Below are 15,286 nucleotides of genomic sequence, written 5' to 3' on the forward strand. Positions count from 1 at the left end.
GGTGTGCGGCTGGATAAACGGCAACAGCAGAAATGAAGTGCTAATGCATTTTTGTTATGGATCTGCAGGCTTCATCAAGTGTGTGGGCAGATCCAGAATAATGAACCAGACTCCAAGGTTGCCATGAGTGCATGGATAATATAATGAGATGACAAATGCATGCCTGGTGCTTGAATGTAATCTGACAGGGACGATTAGAGGAGAAAACAGCACAGTGAAGTTTGAGGTATATACAAATCACTCCGTGTGCTCAAATAATGCCCCCCCCCCCCCCATCTCAATGAGTGCATGTTAACATAAACCTCTGATAACACTGTCAAGCATTTAAAAAAAAAAAAAAAAAAGTGTGGGGCACAGAGAACATGGCAGCTGTCTTTGTGGCTTCTGTCTGCTCCGATCACGCTGTGAGCTTCCTGAATAAATGATTCCTCTTTCTGCTTTATGGAATTTTGAATCTTCCCGTTCCATTTAGTCTCACGGTTGTATCACATGAGCTATAGAAACCTGCCATTCACTGTCTCTTCCCCTCGCCAAAGACTTTTTCACTTTTACCTGGGAATGCAGGATGCTTCTGCCTAGTTGATACAACCAAGCATTTACTTTATAACCATCTCTGCCATATTTGACACTTCTCATATTCTTGTTTAGCAAGACTTTTGACAAAGTCTGGTCCACTTTGTAGTTTACTCTTGCAATGAACTTTCCACTTGGACTGCAAGAGACAGACTCGACTGGAATACTTTTTTTCAGTTCTCTTAAAACTGGTTAGAAATCACAACAACAACAAATCTTTTATTTTATTCACTATTTTATTTTGGTTTTAGTACAACTTTAGAACTATTTCTCAGGTTAGCCAACTATGTCATCTTCAAAAAAAAATAATATATTTTTTTTCCCCTTAACATTATATGTTTTTTGTTTGATTGTTTTCATGAAAATGCATCACTTCTGGGGCATCAGGTTTATTACTGTTAACTAAATCTAAAACCATTAAAAAAATAATTTTACTTAAAAAAAAAACTGCTTCAGTTAAATTATTTAAGGTTATTTTAATTATTTTAGTTTTAATTTTATGCACTAAAACTGTTTAGAATTGTTAAAAAAAAAAGTTTAAAAATAAAACTGAAAATAAAAATAAATACTATATAGACAAACTAATAAAAATGACCAAAAAAAAAAAACAATAGTTTTTAAAAAAAAAAAACAGCAAGAGCGGCCCATTAATTTTTTTAAACTTAAATTAAACTGGTTTTTAAAACAAAATTAAAATTAAAACAGGCCATACAAAATAAAAAGTAACTCAAAATATTGATAAAAACTATACTGGCATTTCAATGATACTAAAATAACATTTCTTGGCATCAACCAATTTGAAAACCCCTATCGCAGCCAATACACTGGAATGGAGGTGACTTCAGGCCGCTCTTGCTGTTTTTGAGTGCAGTCAGCATCAGATGGTCCATGAACGGTCTGTGGGTGTTTTGTGGGCGTACTGTCTGAGGCTACACTGCTCATAATGTTTCTAAACCTATTTACTTTGGAAACTTTCCTGAATCTGAGATATATGTCTATCACTATCTCCAAACTAGACAAGAATCTAGCAACAAGTAACCGTTCTGTAAACACCAAACACATATCAGCCTCCTGATGTTACACAATCAAAGCCAATCAGAAGCCGTTTCATAAAGTGCAGGCCAGGGCTATCCAAAATAAAAGATTAAAATGTAGAAACCAAGAATGTCAACAATGTCAATCTTATTGTGTCATGCATGGTTAGGTGGAAATAAAACTCAGATACTTCAGCATTGTGGTATCACGATTTGCACATTTTGTTGAGAGTATACCGTATCTGGGCCGTCTCTGAGGAGAGGGCGAGTCCATGACTGGCGCATGGAGAAGATTGAATTATCCTACTGGGTGAGCATAGGTTGTTATCAGCGCTGAGTGAGAGGAGACCTGTGACAGATGGCCATCTACACCGCCTCAGCTGACTGCTCTCTTCCTCCATCTCCCAGATTCCCTATCTCCATGTCTCATTGCCTCAGCAGACAGCTCAACACAACGACGGCAGTCAGGAGGAACAGACAGCAAATGAGACCACTGCTACAACCTCACCATCACTGTCTTTCTATTTTCATCTCTCTCGCTCTCACTTTTTCTCCCTCTTCACTTCCTGTCAATGTTTGACTGGCCTTAATGACACAATACAATTCTCAGTACATGAGCTGGCTTCCCATAAGCAAAAGGAGAAAAGCCACTGAAAGCATTACAGTCAAAGGATGCGATCATGGTTCAGCTATGGAATTCACAGAGCAAAAATAAACAACATCTGTAGCAGCGGCACAAATTAAACAGCACTTCAAGATCAGTAAAAAGCAATTCAGTTTAGGGGCCAGGACCATAACAGGTAATAAGCCAAATGCAGACCCAAGTTTACAACTGAATGCTATAAATTATCCTTTTAAATTACTCAAAGCTTCGGCTTTGTCAATTAAGCCATGTGGTGTAAAAGGAATAATGTCAGACATAGTAAAAACTAGATATGTATTTTTTGAAGAAAATGTGAGTGGCTCTAGCTTATGCAAATCTTGGCACCACATCACTTCTGGGTGGTTGCCAGAGAACTGAAATGAGGTTGCTATGGTGTTTAAAATGGTTAATAGGTCAGTGGTCCCTTCGAAAAGTAACAAAAAGCCTCTTCTCAAAAATAAGCATACAAACTGTGCAGGAAAAGTTTTGCACCAAGGGCAATAAGTGCAAAATATTATTGAACTCAAACTCTGGTAAATCTCGATGACATTACACTTTCCCATCTTGCTGTATTTTGAAAACGCAACAGTTTGCTGGGCATAAACGCTCATATTGTTGATGTGACAGATGTTTTGTGTCTGCCCAAGGCTAAAAGCGTCACGGCTGTTAATGCATTCAAGGTAACTACTTGCTTCTTAAAAGCAAAACAGCTCGGCATTTACAGAAATCATCTGCGCTGAGATTATTGGCTCTTATTATTGAGAGAGTTATATGAGTGTCTGGCTGTATAAACAGAGAGAGAGGGAGAGAAGCAAATTAAAATGAAGACAGTGAAAAGGAAGCAACAGAACAAACATCACGATCTGAAGGAAGGGTGAAATGCAGTCTGAATATCGGGCTGATGAAATTGCGCCTTTCACATTTAGTTATAGATATTTCCTTTCAGAAGACAATAATCAAGTGACCCACATGTCATATTTCATATCATTGCTTCCTGCAAGGCAGCAACATCCTCCAGCACAACAAAATTAAGCCATGAACAGTAAACAGATACAAGAAAGATAGATGCTCTGATCATGAAGGCAACAATGAGTCCAGATAGAGGGACAGCGAGCAAAACAGCATTAGACCATGAAATAGTTTAACACAATTTTCTTTCCTCTGCTGACGTAAATTCCACTGAAACAGGAAGTTGAAATAGGACATTCAGGCTTATATAGCCTTCAATGTACATCACAGCAGAGCCGTAACCAGCATAAATATTATAATTAGACAAAAATATTATTTCATTATGTCTGTTCATTGTTAGGATGACAGGAAGTTTAAAGGGAGAGTTCACTCAAAAATGAAAATTCTGTCATTAATTACTCACCCTCATGTCGTTCCAAACCCTTAAAACCTACATTCTTTTTCGGAACACAAATTAAGATTTTTTTATGAAAGCCAAGAGCTTTCTGACCCTCCATATTCAGCAAGGGAACTACCACATTCAAGGCCCGAAAGGTTGTAAGGACATCATTAAAATGGTCCATGTGACATCATTGGTTCAACCGAAATTTAATTAAGCTACAAGTATAACGACTTAATTCAACAATTTCTTCTACGTCGTGGTACTCGTAGACTGACACGGAAGACAAGAAATTGTTGAATAAAGTCGTTATTTTTGTTTTCTTTGCACACAAAAAGTATTCTCGTAGCTTGAGCCACTGAAGTCACATGGACCAATTTAATGATGTCCTTATTACCTTTCTGGGCCTTGAACGGGTCATACGATTAAGAGTGAATATGTGCATACTGTAAATATTTTTGCAAATAAACAACTTGAATACTTTTTTTTTTTTTTTTTTACTATTCTTCCGTCTTACTGATGAATTAAAAAAAAAAAAGCCAGTATGTGAAATAAGACTATATATGAAGGTAAAATGAGTCATGGATATTTTTGGTCAATTTTACTGGGAAATTTGAAATGTGTATATCATCTACAAGTTTATTTTGTCAACATTTATGAGAATCCCTGCATAAAAATAGCTTTAAAGCTAAAAGAAATTCACTAAAACTCACAAAACTCTACATTTGTTTTCATGAGGCAACAGGAACAGTCCAGTTTAGAGAGATAACAAACCCACAGGCCTCCATTTGATAACCCTCAGCACAACCTGAAAGACACTCACAGCTCCATGTTAGAAAATGTGCATGAAACTTACTGTAATGTTTCTAGGAAACATCTAGCAACACTGCAGGAAGACTCCATCAAGGTTGTGTAGTGCATTAGGTTTCATCATTTTAATTCAGAATATGCAGTGCACATCGAAACTGTTTGTTTATCCAACAGATCAGAGCGATTGCGCAAATAGCAGTAGTGAGAGTCAAACAAGATTTAACAAGAAATTTTCAAATCCTGTCATGTCACGTGCAACCGAAGCATGCTGCGTTCATCCACTTCTGCATTGAATTTCATGCAATATTTAACTTGACATCAACAAGTGATTAGCTTACCAATTCAGCGTATCGCACCCCATTCAAACGTATAATTTACACTAATCAAAAGCTTTGAATCGCACACACATTACACAGAATAATCTATGCTCTCTGAAACGGCACACATGTAAGCATAAATAGGATTAATTTGCAACCTAATAACATGAAAATGTGCAATAGTGGGTAATGTGATTTTAGGAAAGATCGAAATAGCCTGCATTGATTTTCATGTCGAGAGACTCTGGGAATGTAAACCTATCTTGCAGGAAGTGCGCATGGAAGCATTTTCCTGTTTGAGCTCATGATTTTTACACAATGGTGGCTTGAATTTCAATATCAAAGAAGCTGCACACAGGCAAAGGGGGATTCATACTCTGGGCAATGACAACAATTACAGGTCTCTTTTCAGCTGAGCGCTGCAGTTTACCTATTTGACCTGTCAAACAAACCCCAGCCCTCTGAGGCCCATGAACCGGAGATCTCATGATCAGATGGGAAAAGGACAGTTAGAATCAGCTCAGCTGACCGAAGGCCGAGCACCGGAGCACTATCTCTACTGAATCACAGGAAACGGTCATTTCTCGACAACTGAAATAGGGAACAGAGTTATACTTAGCGTCCACTCATCTGTTTCACTTAAACATGCTAAACCACATGCTGCAATTACACTTGAGAGGAATGAAGAAGTACACTTAAAGCACTGACCAGCGAGATCTGCTTAGCTGCAAATGTTGCATTATTAAATAACATCTGGAACCACTGGTATTTATAACGAGTAATTATTGTTCGTAGGCTAAACATCTCCAGAATGCCATGGAAGATTATGAGTAAAGGAAAGATTTGATTCAGAACACAGTAATTATGTTCAACTAAAAACAAATACATTTCATTGTTTCACTATTTTTTTTTTCAAAATAATTTCTCAAATTACTTAATGTACAATCACAATAATTAACAAAAACAATAATAATCTAACAATCTAATAACACATTTTAAATTACAAAGCATATCATTATCAACCTGAATACAAATTTGAACTGAAAATTTACTGAAATTTGCCCATTCCTAACTGCATGTATCACAATGTTTGCTTTACCTGCAATGCACTCTCAAAAATAAGAGTGTATGTTTTGTTTATTGCCATTGATTGTTCCAAGAAGAACCTGCATGGAATCTTTCAAATGCACATAAGGGTCTTTAAAGTGGAAAAAGGTTGTAGAGTGATCAATCAAACTGGTTACAGTAATACTGAAAGTAATAGGAATTCTGAGCATTAACATTTCCAAGTGAAGAGCAAGTGAAGGTAAGAGAGCACAAGTGAGTAATATTGAACATCCATACATGATATAACATATCCAAAAACATAACAGCCCACAACTCCTCCAGCATTTGGCACATCTGCGGTCACATGCACAGTATAAATCAATAACTGACATCCTGTCATTGTTCTAATCTCAAAGAGAAACTACATTCCTATGGGAAAACACCGTTTTTGGTTGCTCATTTTCAGATGATGTTTTTTTTTTTTATGCTGGATTCAAAGCCACTCCTAATTAACTCAGGCCAGTCTAGACTAATTAGTTTGCTGACACCGGGACCTCTGTGTTCCCCGTGAACCTCCGGACTGCTCCCTCATGTCTAAATGCAAATGAGAGGTCATTCATAGATGATAAACAATCCGCTACAGCCTCTGAAACCCCATGAAGATGTAGTACACAATTATATACAAGAATGACACTAGAAATACAGGAAACATAATCAGACACACAATCAAGCTACTGTGCAAATATTTATGATGATGATAAAGATGTGTGTGCATAAATGACATTTGCTGCATCTCCGCTCAACTTAAAGGGACAGTTCACAGAAAAAGTCAATCCTGTCATTATTCATTTACCCTCATGCCATTCTAAATCTGTAAGCTATTCTACTGATCACAAAACAAGAGTTCTTGAAGAGTCTAACACAAGTTTTATCAATACAAAGTTAAGTTTCCACATCAGCCAAGCTCCAAAAATGATAAAAACAATATATAGATAATATACTGTAAACTGTGTGCTACCTTCCAAGTCAAATAAAATTTAAATCTTATTCAATGACCTTTCTCCCATTAGAATAAAAATACACACTGATGACCATAAAAGCTTGGGGTAAGAGATATATATATTTGCTGTTGTATGAAACTAAATTTCTATTTAAAATAAATGATATTTATCAAAGAATCCTGAGGGGAAATAATACAATGGCTTCCACAATAATATTAAGGAGTTTTCAACACTTACAATAACAAATGTTTTCTAAGCAGGAAATCAGCTAATTTTCAGCAAATCAGCAAATGATTTCTGAAGGATCATGTGATACTGAAGACTGAAAATTTGGTTTTGCAGTCACAGAGATAAATTAAATTTTTAGATTAAAACTCACCAGTCTTTTGATGCTAAATGCAGGTATACCAAACTATATTCATTTAAAAATATAATATTTCATATAAATACACATTGATGTACACGCATGAAAAATTCATGTTCATACTGTATTTTTTAAATGCTTGTATTGTTATTAAACTCGAAAGCCTTTTGAAGCACTGCAGGACGTTGCAGGTCATCCGAAATGAACACATTTTGCTAAGTGAATTGATCCACAGATCTACCTGCTCCGAGTGTAGGATGCACCGAAGCAGTGAGCTCTACATATGGCCCCTGCGAATCAGATGGCAGAGTGGTAAAGAAGAGAAACAGCATGGTAGTAATGGGGATAATCTGTAACATACAGCAGAACCCTCAGGCCTTCCAGTCACTTCTCCCTCAAATCACTGAGTCATCCCTAATGAGTCTGTCTATCTGTCTGTCTGGACTCTGGAGCAAAGACGACCGGATCATTTTGTTTGACACAGGCACACTTCCTGTGTTTGCTCATGACTTTCTCTTTCCAACAGGTTTTATGCGGATGGGGGGGCTACATGTGATCGCTAATCTCTGTCTGCCCCCTCCCCCAACAACGAGGGGATTTCACACAAAGCCTCCAATTTTGTGCATCTGTCAATGATGCGATTTGCTCATGCACCACCGCAGACACATGCGTCTCTATCACTGGGATGTTTTGGTCTGAGCAACCGAGACGTCTGAGGCTGAGAGTAAATGGTGTAATGATGAACTAAGTCTCATGATGTGGCAGTATATTAACAGACAGTATTTAACAGCCTATTATTGAGATTTAATGACACATAATGGCTTTGAGAGACAGTATAATCACTGAACTAATGTGCGTCATTGCAAACAGACAAAGCAGTAGTTCACAAATGAGTCGCAAGTCTGGTCTTATGTTCTGGTCGCAGATAGCATTGCTACAAAATCGGCAAAAATGGGGAAACGTGTTCCATATAATACAACCCAGAAATATGGTTTCATTTGCAACAGGGACAAACATGGTCTGTGAAAACCACAATGTGTTTTGTGAGTTATTGACTGTCAATAGCATGAAGCTAGGGTGCACAACATATTGGCACAATATTGGTTAAGTGGACAATATACAGGTGCTGGTCATAAAATTAGAATATCATGAAAAAGTTGATTTATTTCAGTAATACCATTCAAAAAGTGAAACTTGTATATTAGATTAATTCATTACACACAAACTGATATATTTCAAATGTTTATTTCCTTTAATTTTGATGATTATAACTGACAACTAATGAAAGTCCCAAATTCAGTATCTCAGAAAATTAGAATATTGTGAAAATGTTCAATATTGAAGACCCCTGGTGCTACACGCTAATCAGCTAATTAACTCAAAACACCTGCAAAAGCCTTTAAATGGTCTCTCAGTCTAGTTCTGTAGGCTACACAATCATGGGGAAGACTGCTGACTTGACAGTTGTCCAAAAGACGACCATTGACACCTTGCACAAGGAGGGCAAGACACAAAAGGTCATTGCTAAAGAGGCTGGCTGTTCACAGAGCTCTGTGTCCAAGCACATTAATAGAGGGGCGAAGGGAAGGACAAGATGTGGTAGAAAAAAAGTGTACAAGCAATAGGGATAACCGCACCCTGGAGAGGATTGTGAAACAAAACCCATTCAAAAATGTGGGGGAGATTCACAAAGAGTGGACTGCAGCTGGAGTCAGTGCTTCAAGAACCACCACGCACAGACGTATGCAAGACATGGGTTTCAGCTGTCGCATTCCTTGTGTCAAGCCACTCTTGAACAAGAGACCGCGTCAGAAGCGTCTTGCCTGGACTGCTGCTGAGTGGTCCAAAGTTATGTTCTCTGATGAAAGTAAATTTTGCATTTCCTTTAGAAATCAAGGTCCCAGAGTCTGGAGGAAGAGAGGAGAGGCACATAATCCACGTTATTCAGAGGTCCAAGGTCAACGCAGCCGTCTACCAGGAAGTTTTAGAGCACTTCATGCTTCCTGCTGCTGACCAACTTTATGGAGATGCAGATTTCATTTTCCAACAGGACTTGGCACCTGCACACACTGCCAAAGCTACCAGTACCTGGTTTAAGGACCATGGTATCCCTGTTCTTGATTGGCCAGCAAACTCGCCTGACCTTAACCCCATAGAAAACCTATGGGGTATTGTGAAGAGGAAGATGCAATACGCCAGACCCAACAATTCAGAAGAGCTGAAGGCCACTATCAGAGCAACATGGGCTCTCATAACACCTGAGCAGTGCCACAGACTGATCGACTCCATGCCACGCCGCATTGCTGCAGTAATCCAGGCCAAAGGAGCCCCAACTAAATATTGAGTGCTGTACATGCTCATACTTTTCATGTTCATACTTTTCAGTTGGCCAACATTTCTAAAAATCTTTTTTTTTTGCATTGGTCTTAATTGATATTCTAATTTTCTGAGATACTGAATTTGGGACTTTCATTAGTTGTCAGTTATAATCATCAAAATTAAAGGAAATAAACATTTGAAATATATCAGTCTGTGTGTAATGAATGAATCTAATATACAAGTTTCACTTTTTGAATGGTATTACTGAAATAAATAAACTTTTTCATGATATTCTAATTTTATGACCAGCACCTGTATGTATATATATATTTTTTTACCTTTAAGAGTATATTGGATATGTTGGCTGATTTTGGATGTTTGAATATCTGAATGCTCATTTTACCTATTTTAGATTACCATTGACATCATCTAATGTTTACTTAATATTAATCTTTAAAACACTAATAATTTAATAACACCATTAAATCTAATCTTGGGCAAATCTTCAATTTCAGACAAATCGGTGTAATATTTAACAAATATCGGTTTATCGGTATCGGCCAGAATATTAATATGGTGCAATCCTATATGAAACCATCAAAATTCAGGAGATGTCTAGAAAAATGGTCAAATTCAACAAACGATATTGCATAATGTTAGGTTCATTGCAATATTCATACATTATGATTCTTAATTTAAGGACATTTTTGTATGATAAATCATTTTGGCACTGTTTTTACACAACTTAAGGCCAAATATAAAATACGTAACGCTGGAGCACAAAACCAGCCATAAGTAACACAGGTATATTTAGCAATAGCAAACAATACATTGTATGGGTCAAAATTATAGATTTTTCTTTTATGCCAAAAATCATTGGGGTATTAAGTAAAGATCATGTTCCATGAAGATATTTTGTAAACTTCAAATTTATCAAAACTTAATTTGATTAGTAATAAGCATTGCTTCATTTGGACAACTTTAAAGGCGATTATAATATTTTCTCAATATTTAGATTTTTTGCATCCTCAGATTACAGACTTTCAAATAATTGTATCTTGGGTATATCCTAACAAACCATACATCAATGGAAAGCTTATTTATTCAGCTTTCAGATGATGTATAATTCTCAATTTTAAAAAAAAAATGTCCCTTATGACTGGTTTTGTGGTTCAGGGTCACATATGGGTCTGATCTAGATGCCTGGATTGTAAGTTTGCAAAAACCAAAAAACAATACAACAATTCGCTCAGAAACTAGATTACTGGAGTATTGGGGTTTTACATGAAAATAATATTTCTTCAAAATGTCATGTTTAATTCAAAGTGTTACTTGACATTTCCTTGTAATTATTTGTGAAATTTACTAGCACATTCTGAGTGAAAATGGTTTTGAAGTGAACTCTACACCAATGTTTTTTTCAGTGTACATAATTGAGTTTGGTAGGATATCTGCTACCCTGAAAAACAGCGTACATGAAATTACAGTCGCTACATTATAACACAGAGCCGAAAATAAAGGATGTGCTCTACATTTGTGCGATCAACCCGTCCGGGAAGTCAGTATATATGAAATAAAACAAATTCTACAGTAGCCCTGTCTTGCTCGCAAACATAAAAGCCCTCACCTGAGCACACATATACGGTACAGTGAGAAGCAGACAGCAGAAAGGGAGGTCATTCAGCAAACACAACCAGGGAATAGAAAGCACATAAAAGCACAACAAATGCATTGTTGATTTAAGAAAACAAGTCCTTGGCTCACAGTTGACGCTGAAACTGCAGCACTAGTGCACAGAAGCTGCCTCATCTCCATAACACAACAACAGGCCTCACAATAGCAACCATGGAGACAGCAATCTCACAGCTCTCCTTTCACATGAGCACAATGACACACGCAAAACACACCTCGGCTTGATCAGCTTGACAAACAGAGGAAAGAAAACACCAAAACATCACAGCATTTGTACCTGAATCTTCATTTTCCAACAAGAATGCATTGGTGAATCCTTTAGGAGGTTGACCCCTCTGTTACACACACACAAACAAAGCCTTGCTGGAGAGGTTACATGTCCCCTGTGTAAATCCTGTGGGAGAGGTGAAGCTGATAAACACGGAAGTGGTGCGGAGCAGGATGCAACGGAGGCAGATCCAGCTGTCCTACATCCAGGTTTCTTTCACAACAGGCAGAGGCACACAGGCTCATGAAGCGACTGAGAGATACTAGCCCAGGCTTGCTCTCTCAGCCGGTGAGCCCAGCAACCAGTCACTTCCGCCAGCTGACTCCAATCAGCAGGGACAACCCGATGCCTCATGCATTATTCATGAGGGGGGCGGAGTCGAGCATGCTCTTTGGCCGACTGTGTTCCAAATCCCCACCCCCAGCCTCCTAACTCACAGTCCCTCCCCCTCTGACTGTCATTTGTCCCTGTGCTGTGTTAATGTGCAGCCTGCCTTCCTTTCTCATCCTTCGGTGGATTCAGTTTGCTGGCTGTAATGTAGTTAAGACTGCACGCTCATGCAGAAAAGGTCAAGAACCTCAGATGATCAGTCACAGCAATTATTCTAATTGATCCAAAAACACTGATTCAAGAGGCTCGCTTACAACAAAGCACCAAAGAGCTAGACAGTGAAAATCAAAGTCAAAGACAGACCGTAGAGAGGCTGGGGTCATGAGGGCGGCACGTCAGGGAGCACAAATTGCAGTGTAGGAGAAATGATATTGCTCAAACCAAGGACATTTAGGATTTACATGACATACATAAGTCAAATACTAAAACAGACTGTGTCAGAAAACAAGTTTCTTACATGAAGTAATTCTCAATAATGAGGATTTATGATAAATATAACAAAACATATAATAAAATATAAAATAAAAAGGATCATAACATTTTAAAAGTTTTTTATTATAGATCACTTTAAGCTAACTAAAAAATAAAATAAAATAAAATATAAAAATAAATACAACACAAGAAAATAAAACAAGAAAATTATAAACATTAAATAATCTGCCATAATGAATAATATAAAGCTAACTAAAAAATAATAAAATAAATTAAGAAGGGTCATAAAAACATTAAGTAAAATACTAAAACTGACCGTCTCAGAAAGCAAGTTTCTTACATTGTATTAAATTCACCTTAATATTTTCTTTTTTTATTTAGCACTGATGAAGCTAAATAAATTATATAAACAATGTCAAATAAATAAATCTATATATAATAACAAATAAAATAAGAAGCATCATAAAAATGGCTTTTTAGCAATAATGAAGCTAAATAAAATGCAATACAATTTAGCACTGTCTCATACTGTAACCATATTTCATATATATAAATCAATATATTTCATATATACTCAAGACAAAATTTACACCATTTACACAAACTGCTCAGTCATTATTTGTCTTGTGAAATACACTAATATCTGTTATGCAGCTTGATTTGGGTAGTACTTAATAAAAAGATAAACTCAATATTTATCATCTCTTATATAGATATAGAATCCACAAGGGGTTTGTAAACTTATGAGCCGTATATAACTTTCATGATGTGAAAAATCTTGCCCTCCAGAGTTCCAGAGGAGGAAGCATATGATTAAATAAGGATAGTCACAGTTGACCTGGCCTAATAATGACTAAGCACTTTCCAGCGAAGCAGTTATGAAGTACTATACAAGCACTGAGAAAATCCTGCACAAGGAGGCCGTGGGTGTGAAAGTGGGTGTAAGGGAGCTGGGTCTCATGTGTTCACCTGAGCTCTACTATTTAAGAGCATGTCAAGCCCTTAAGCTGGATAATGAACTAAGTGTGGCCTGTACCTTTCACTTTCATTAGACTGCCTTGCTAAATGGCTCACACTCTTAAAAACCTCTGATCGCTGCTATTTAAGTCCTTTACGGACTTTGCTCTGTCAACACAGTATAGATTACTCATTAAAGCACCTGAATGAAAAACAGCCAGTGTTTTCTTTGTGTGCTGTGAGGTTGGTAAATACTCAGAAACTGGACTCACATTTTTGTAGTACAGCTACTGAGATTTTTGCGGTGACTAAGAGGAAAACCTCCACTGTGACTGCATTGATATTTAAATGCTGCGAAATGCTTATTAAAACTAATTACATTCAGATGAGTCACAGTTCAATACAAAATATTTCATCTTTTGTTGTTCAGGTTTCATGCAGTGCTGCGCAAATCTGCACATAATGTGACAACCCATAATCAAAGTAAACGAGACCTCCTACGATGACTGGAAAGTGCTAAAAATACGCAAAATCAGTTTTATCATCACATTGACCACTGAAAATATGAATAAAATTTCAGGTAAGATTATCTACGAGTAAGATCTACAGTCTACATGGCTTTTTGAGCTCCAAGTGGTGACACATATGTGAAGTATTCCTTATATAAATCTCCCAAAACTGAAATATGAGAAACAAAATCAAAATGTGTCATGATGTTATGTTTTTTTTTTTTTTGTGGGGGTTTATGACAGGTGCAGTTTCACCGAGAGCTGGTTCATCATTCATGTGATGCTGGGAGTGATATAATGGCTTTACTGCTCATCACAAGGAGGAAACGGCTAAATAATTTATTCTCACGGTAATGAAAATGCAAAATGGTATTTCAGAGCTCTTAAGAAATATTTAAAGCCAGTACATTTTCTGAATAGGTGCGTTATTTTCAAAATAATTATAATCTAAAAATACCATTTTCTAGTAATTTAAAAATAACACAATAGTTTTTGAGCATCAGTCTTATTTTTCATAATAAATAACATTAATAATGTAAAATGCTTCATAGTAAGCTAAATATATTTAAAGCCACTAAATTTCCTCAGTTGATCTGGAGTGGCAAGCTATCTGTCTGCACACATAAGAGAAATGGTGCTAAAAGCATTGAGACAAGTCATTCAGCAGACTGTTGAAAAATAAAGGGTGGTGGCACAGAGATAAACAGAGAGAAGAGACAAGTGAAATGAGGCACTGAGCGAATCACGCAGGAGTAGGTGAGGAGACTGTGAGACACTTTGAGCTAAATGTAGTGAAGAGGATATCAGATAACCCCTGGGGCATGAAATTGCGATGTAATAGTCCTTTCAGTTCATATTCAAAAAGAAAGTCAACCCTTCTCACAGGGGCCAAGGGTTGCCAATCCACACCGAATCTCTGAGGGAGACAGAAGATGAGGCTGTGCAGACCATCAAAAAAATGGTCCTATAAGATCAAACTCATTTACGTTTGACTGATAGGAAAGCAGGATGGACTGCCTATATCAGCAGCTTTCAAATCGACATTTTCATCTCACAGCTGTCATATTGTGTACGTAGGACTGGAAACGTGTTTTCTTTATATTTAAGTAACACGCAAAGGTCTGCAAGTGAAACTAATTACCGTCCAATAAACAGAAACTTTTAAGTGACCCCTTTTGAAAATACAAGCTCTGCTTTTGGGATGTTATTTTTGCAGGCCGGGACAGAGCGGAAAGCACATCTGAAGCAGGTCACCCATTTACACCCCAGTGATGACTGCTTTACTGAGAGCCGTGGATATGAATCAATTCCAGTCACTCAATTCCCATCAATCAGTTCTCTTCTAAAGATTACCCAGTTCAACTTTCCTTTCAGGCTTTCAGGCTTTCCTGTAGCTCAAATAGTAGAGCATGGCGCTAGCAACGCCAAGGTCATGGGTTCGATTCCCAGGGAAAGCAAGAGCTGATAAAATGTAAAAACTGTAACTTGAATGCAATGTAAGTCACTTTGGATAAAAGCGTCTGCTAAATGCATAAATGAAAATGTAAACTATTAACACTAATACTCTGTGAGCAGCAATTCA

General features: G+C 37.2%; 1 protein-coding gene across 6 annotated transcripts in view; it reads right to left on the bottom strand.

Moving 5' to 3' along the window:
- Positions 1-15,286, bottom strand: part of LOC306884455 (E3 ubiquitin-protein ligase MARCHF8) — an 87,212-nt gene that overhangs the window by 28,623 nt on the left and 43,303 nt on the right. Inside the window, exon 1 of one of the 6 annotated variants that reach the window (XM_079440326.1) lies at positions 11,426-11,749. The exons of the other annotated variants lie outside the window; for them this stretch is intronic. Coding sequence (XP_079296452.1) covers positions 11,426-11,455 — 30 coding nt within the window. The 5' untranslated portion in view covers positions 11,456-11,749. Of the gene's footprint in view, positions 1-11,425; positions 11,750-15,286 lie in introns of those variants that run through there. 6 annotated transcript variants of the gene reach the window in all.

This window comes from Barbus barbus (genome assembly GCF_936440315.1).
Source record: "Barbus barbus genome assembly, chromosome: 18".
Taxonomy (NCBI): Eukaryota; Metazoa; Chordata; class Actinopteri; order Cypriniformes; family Cyprinidae; genus Barbus; species Barbus barbus.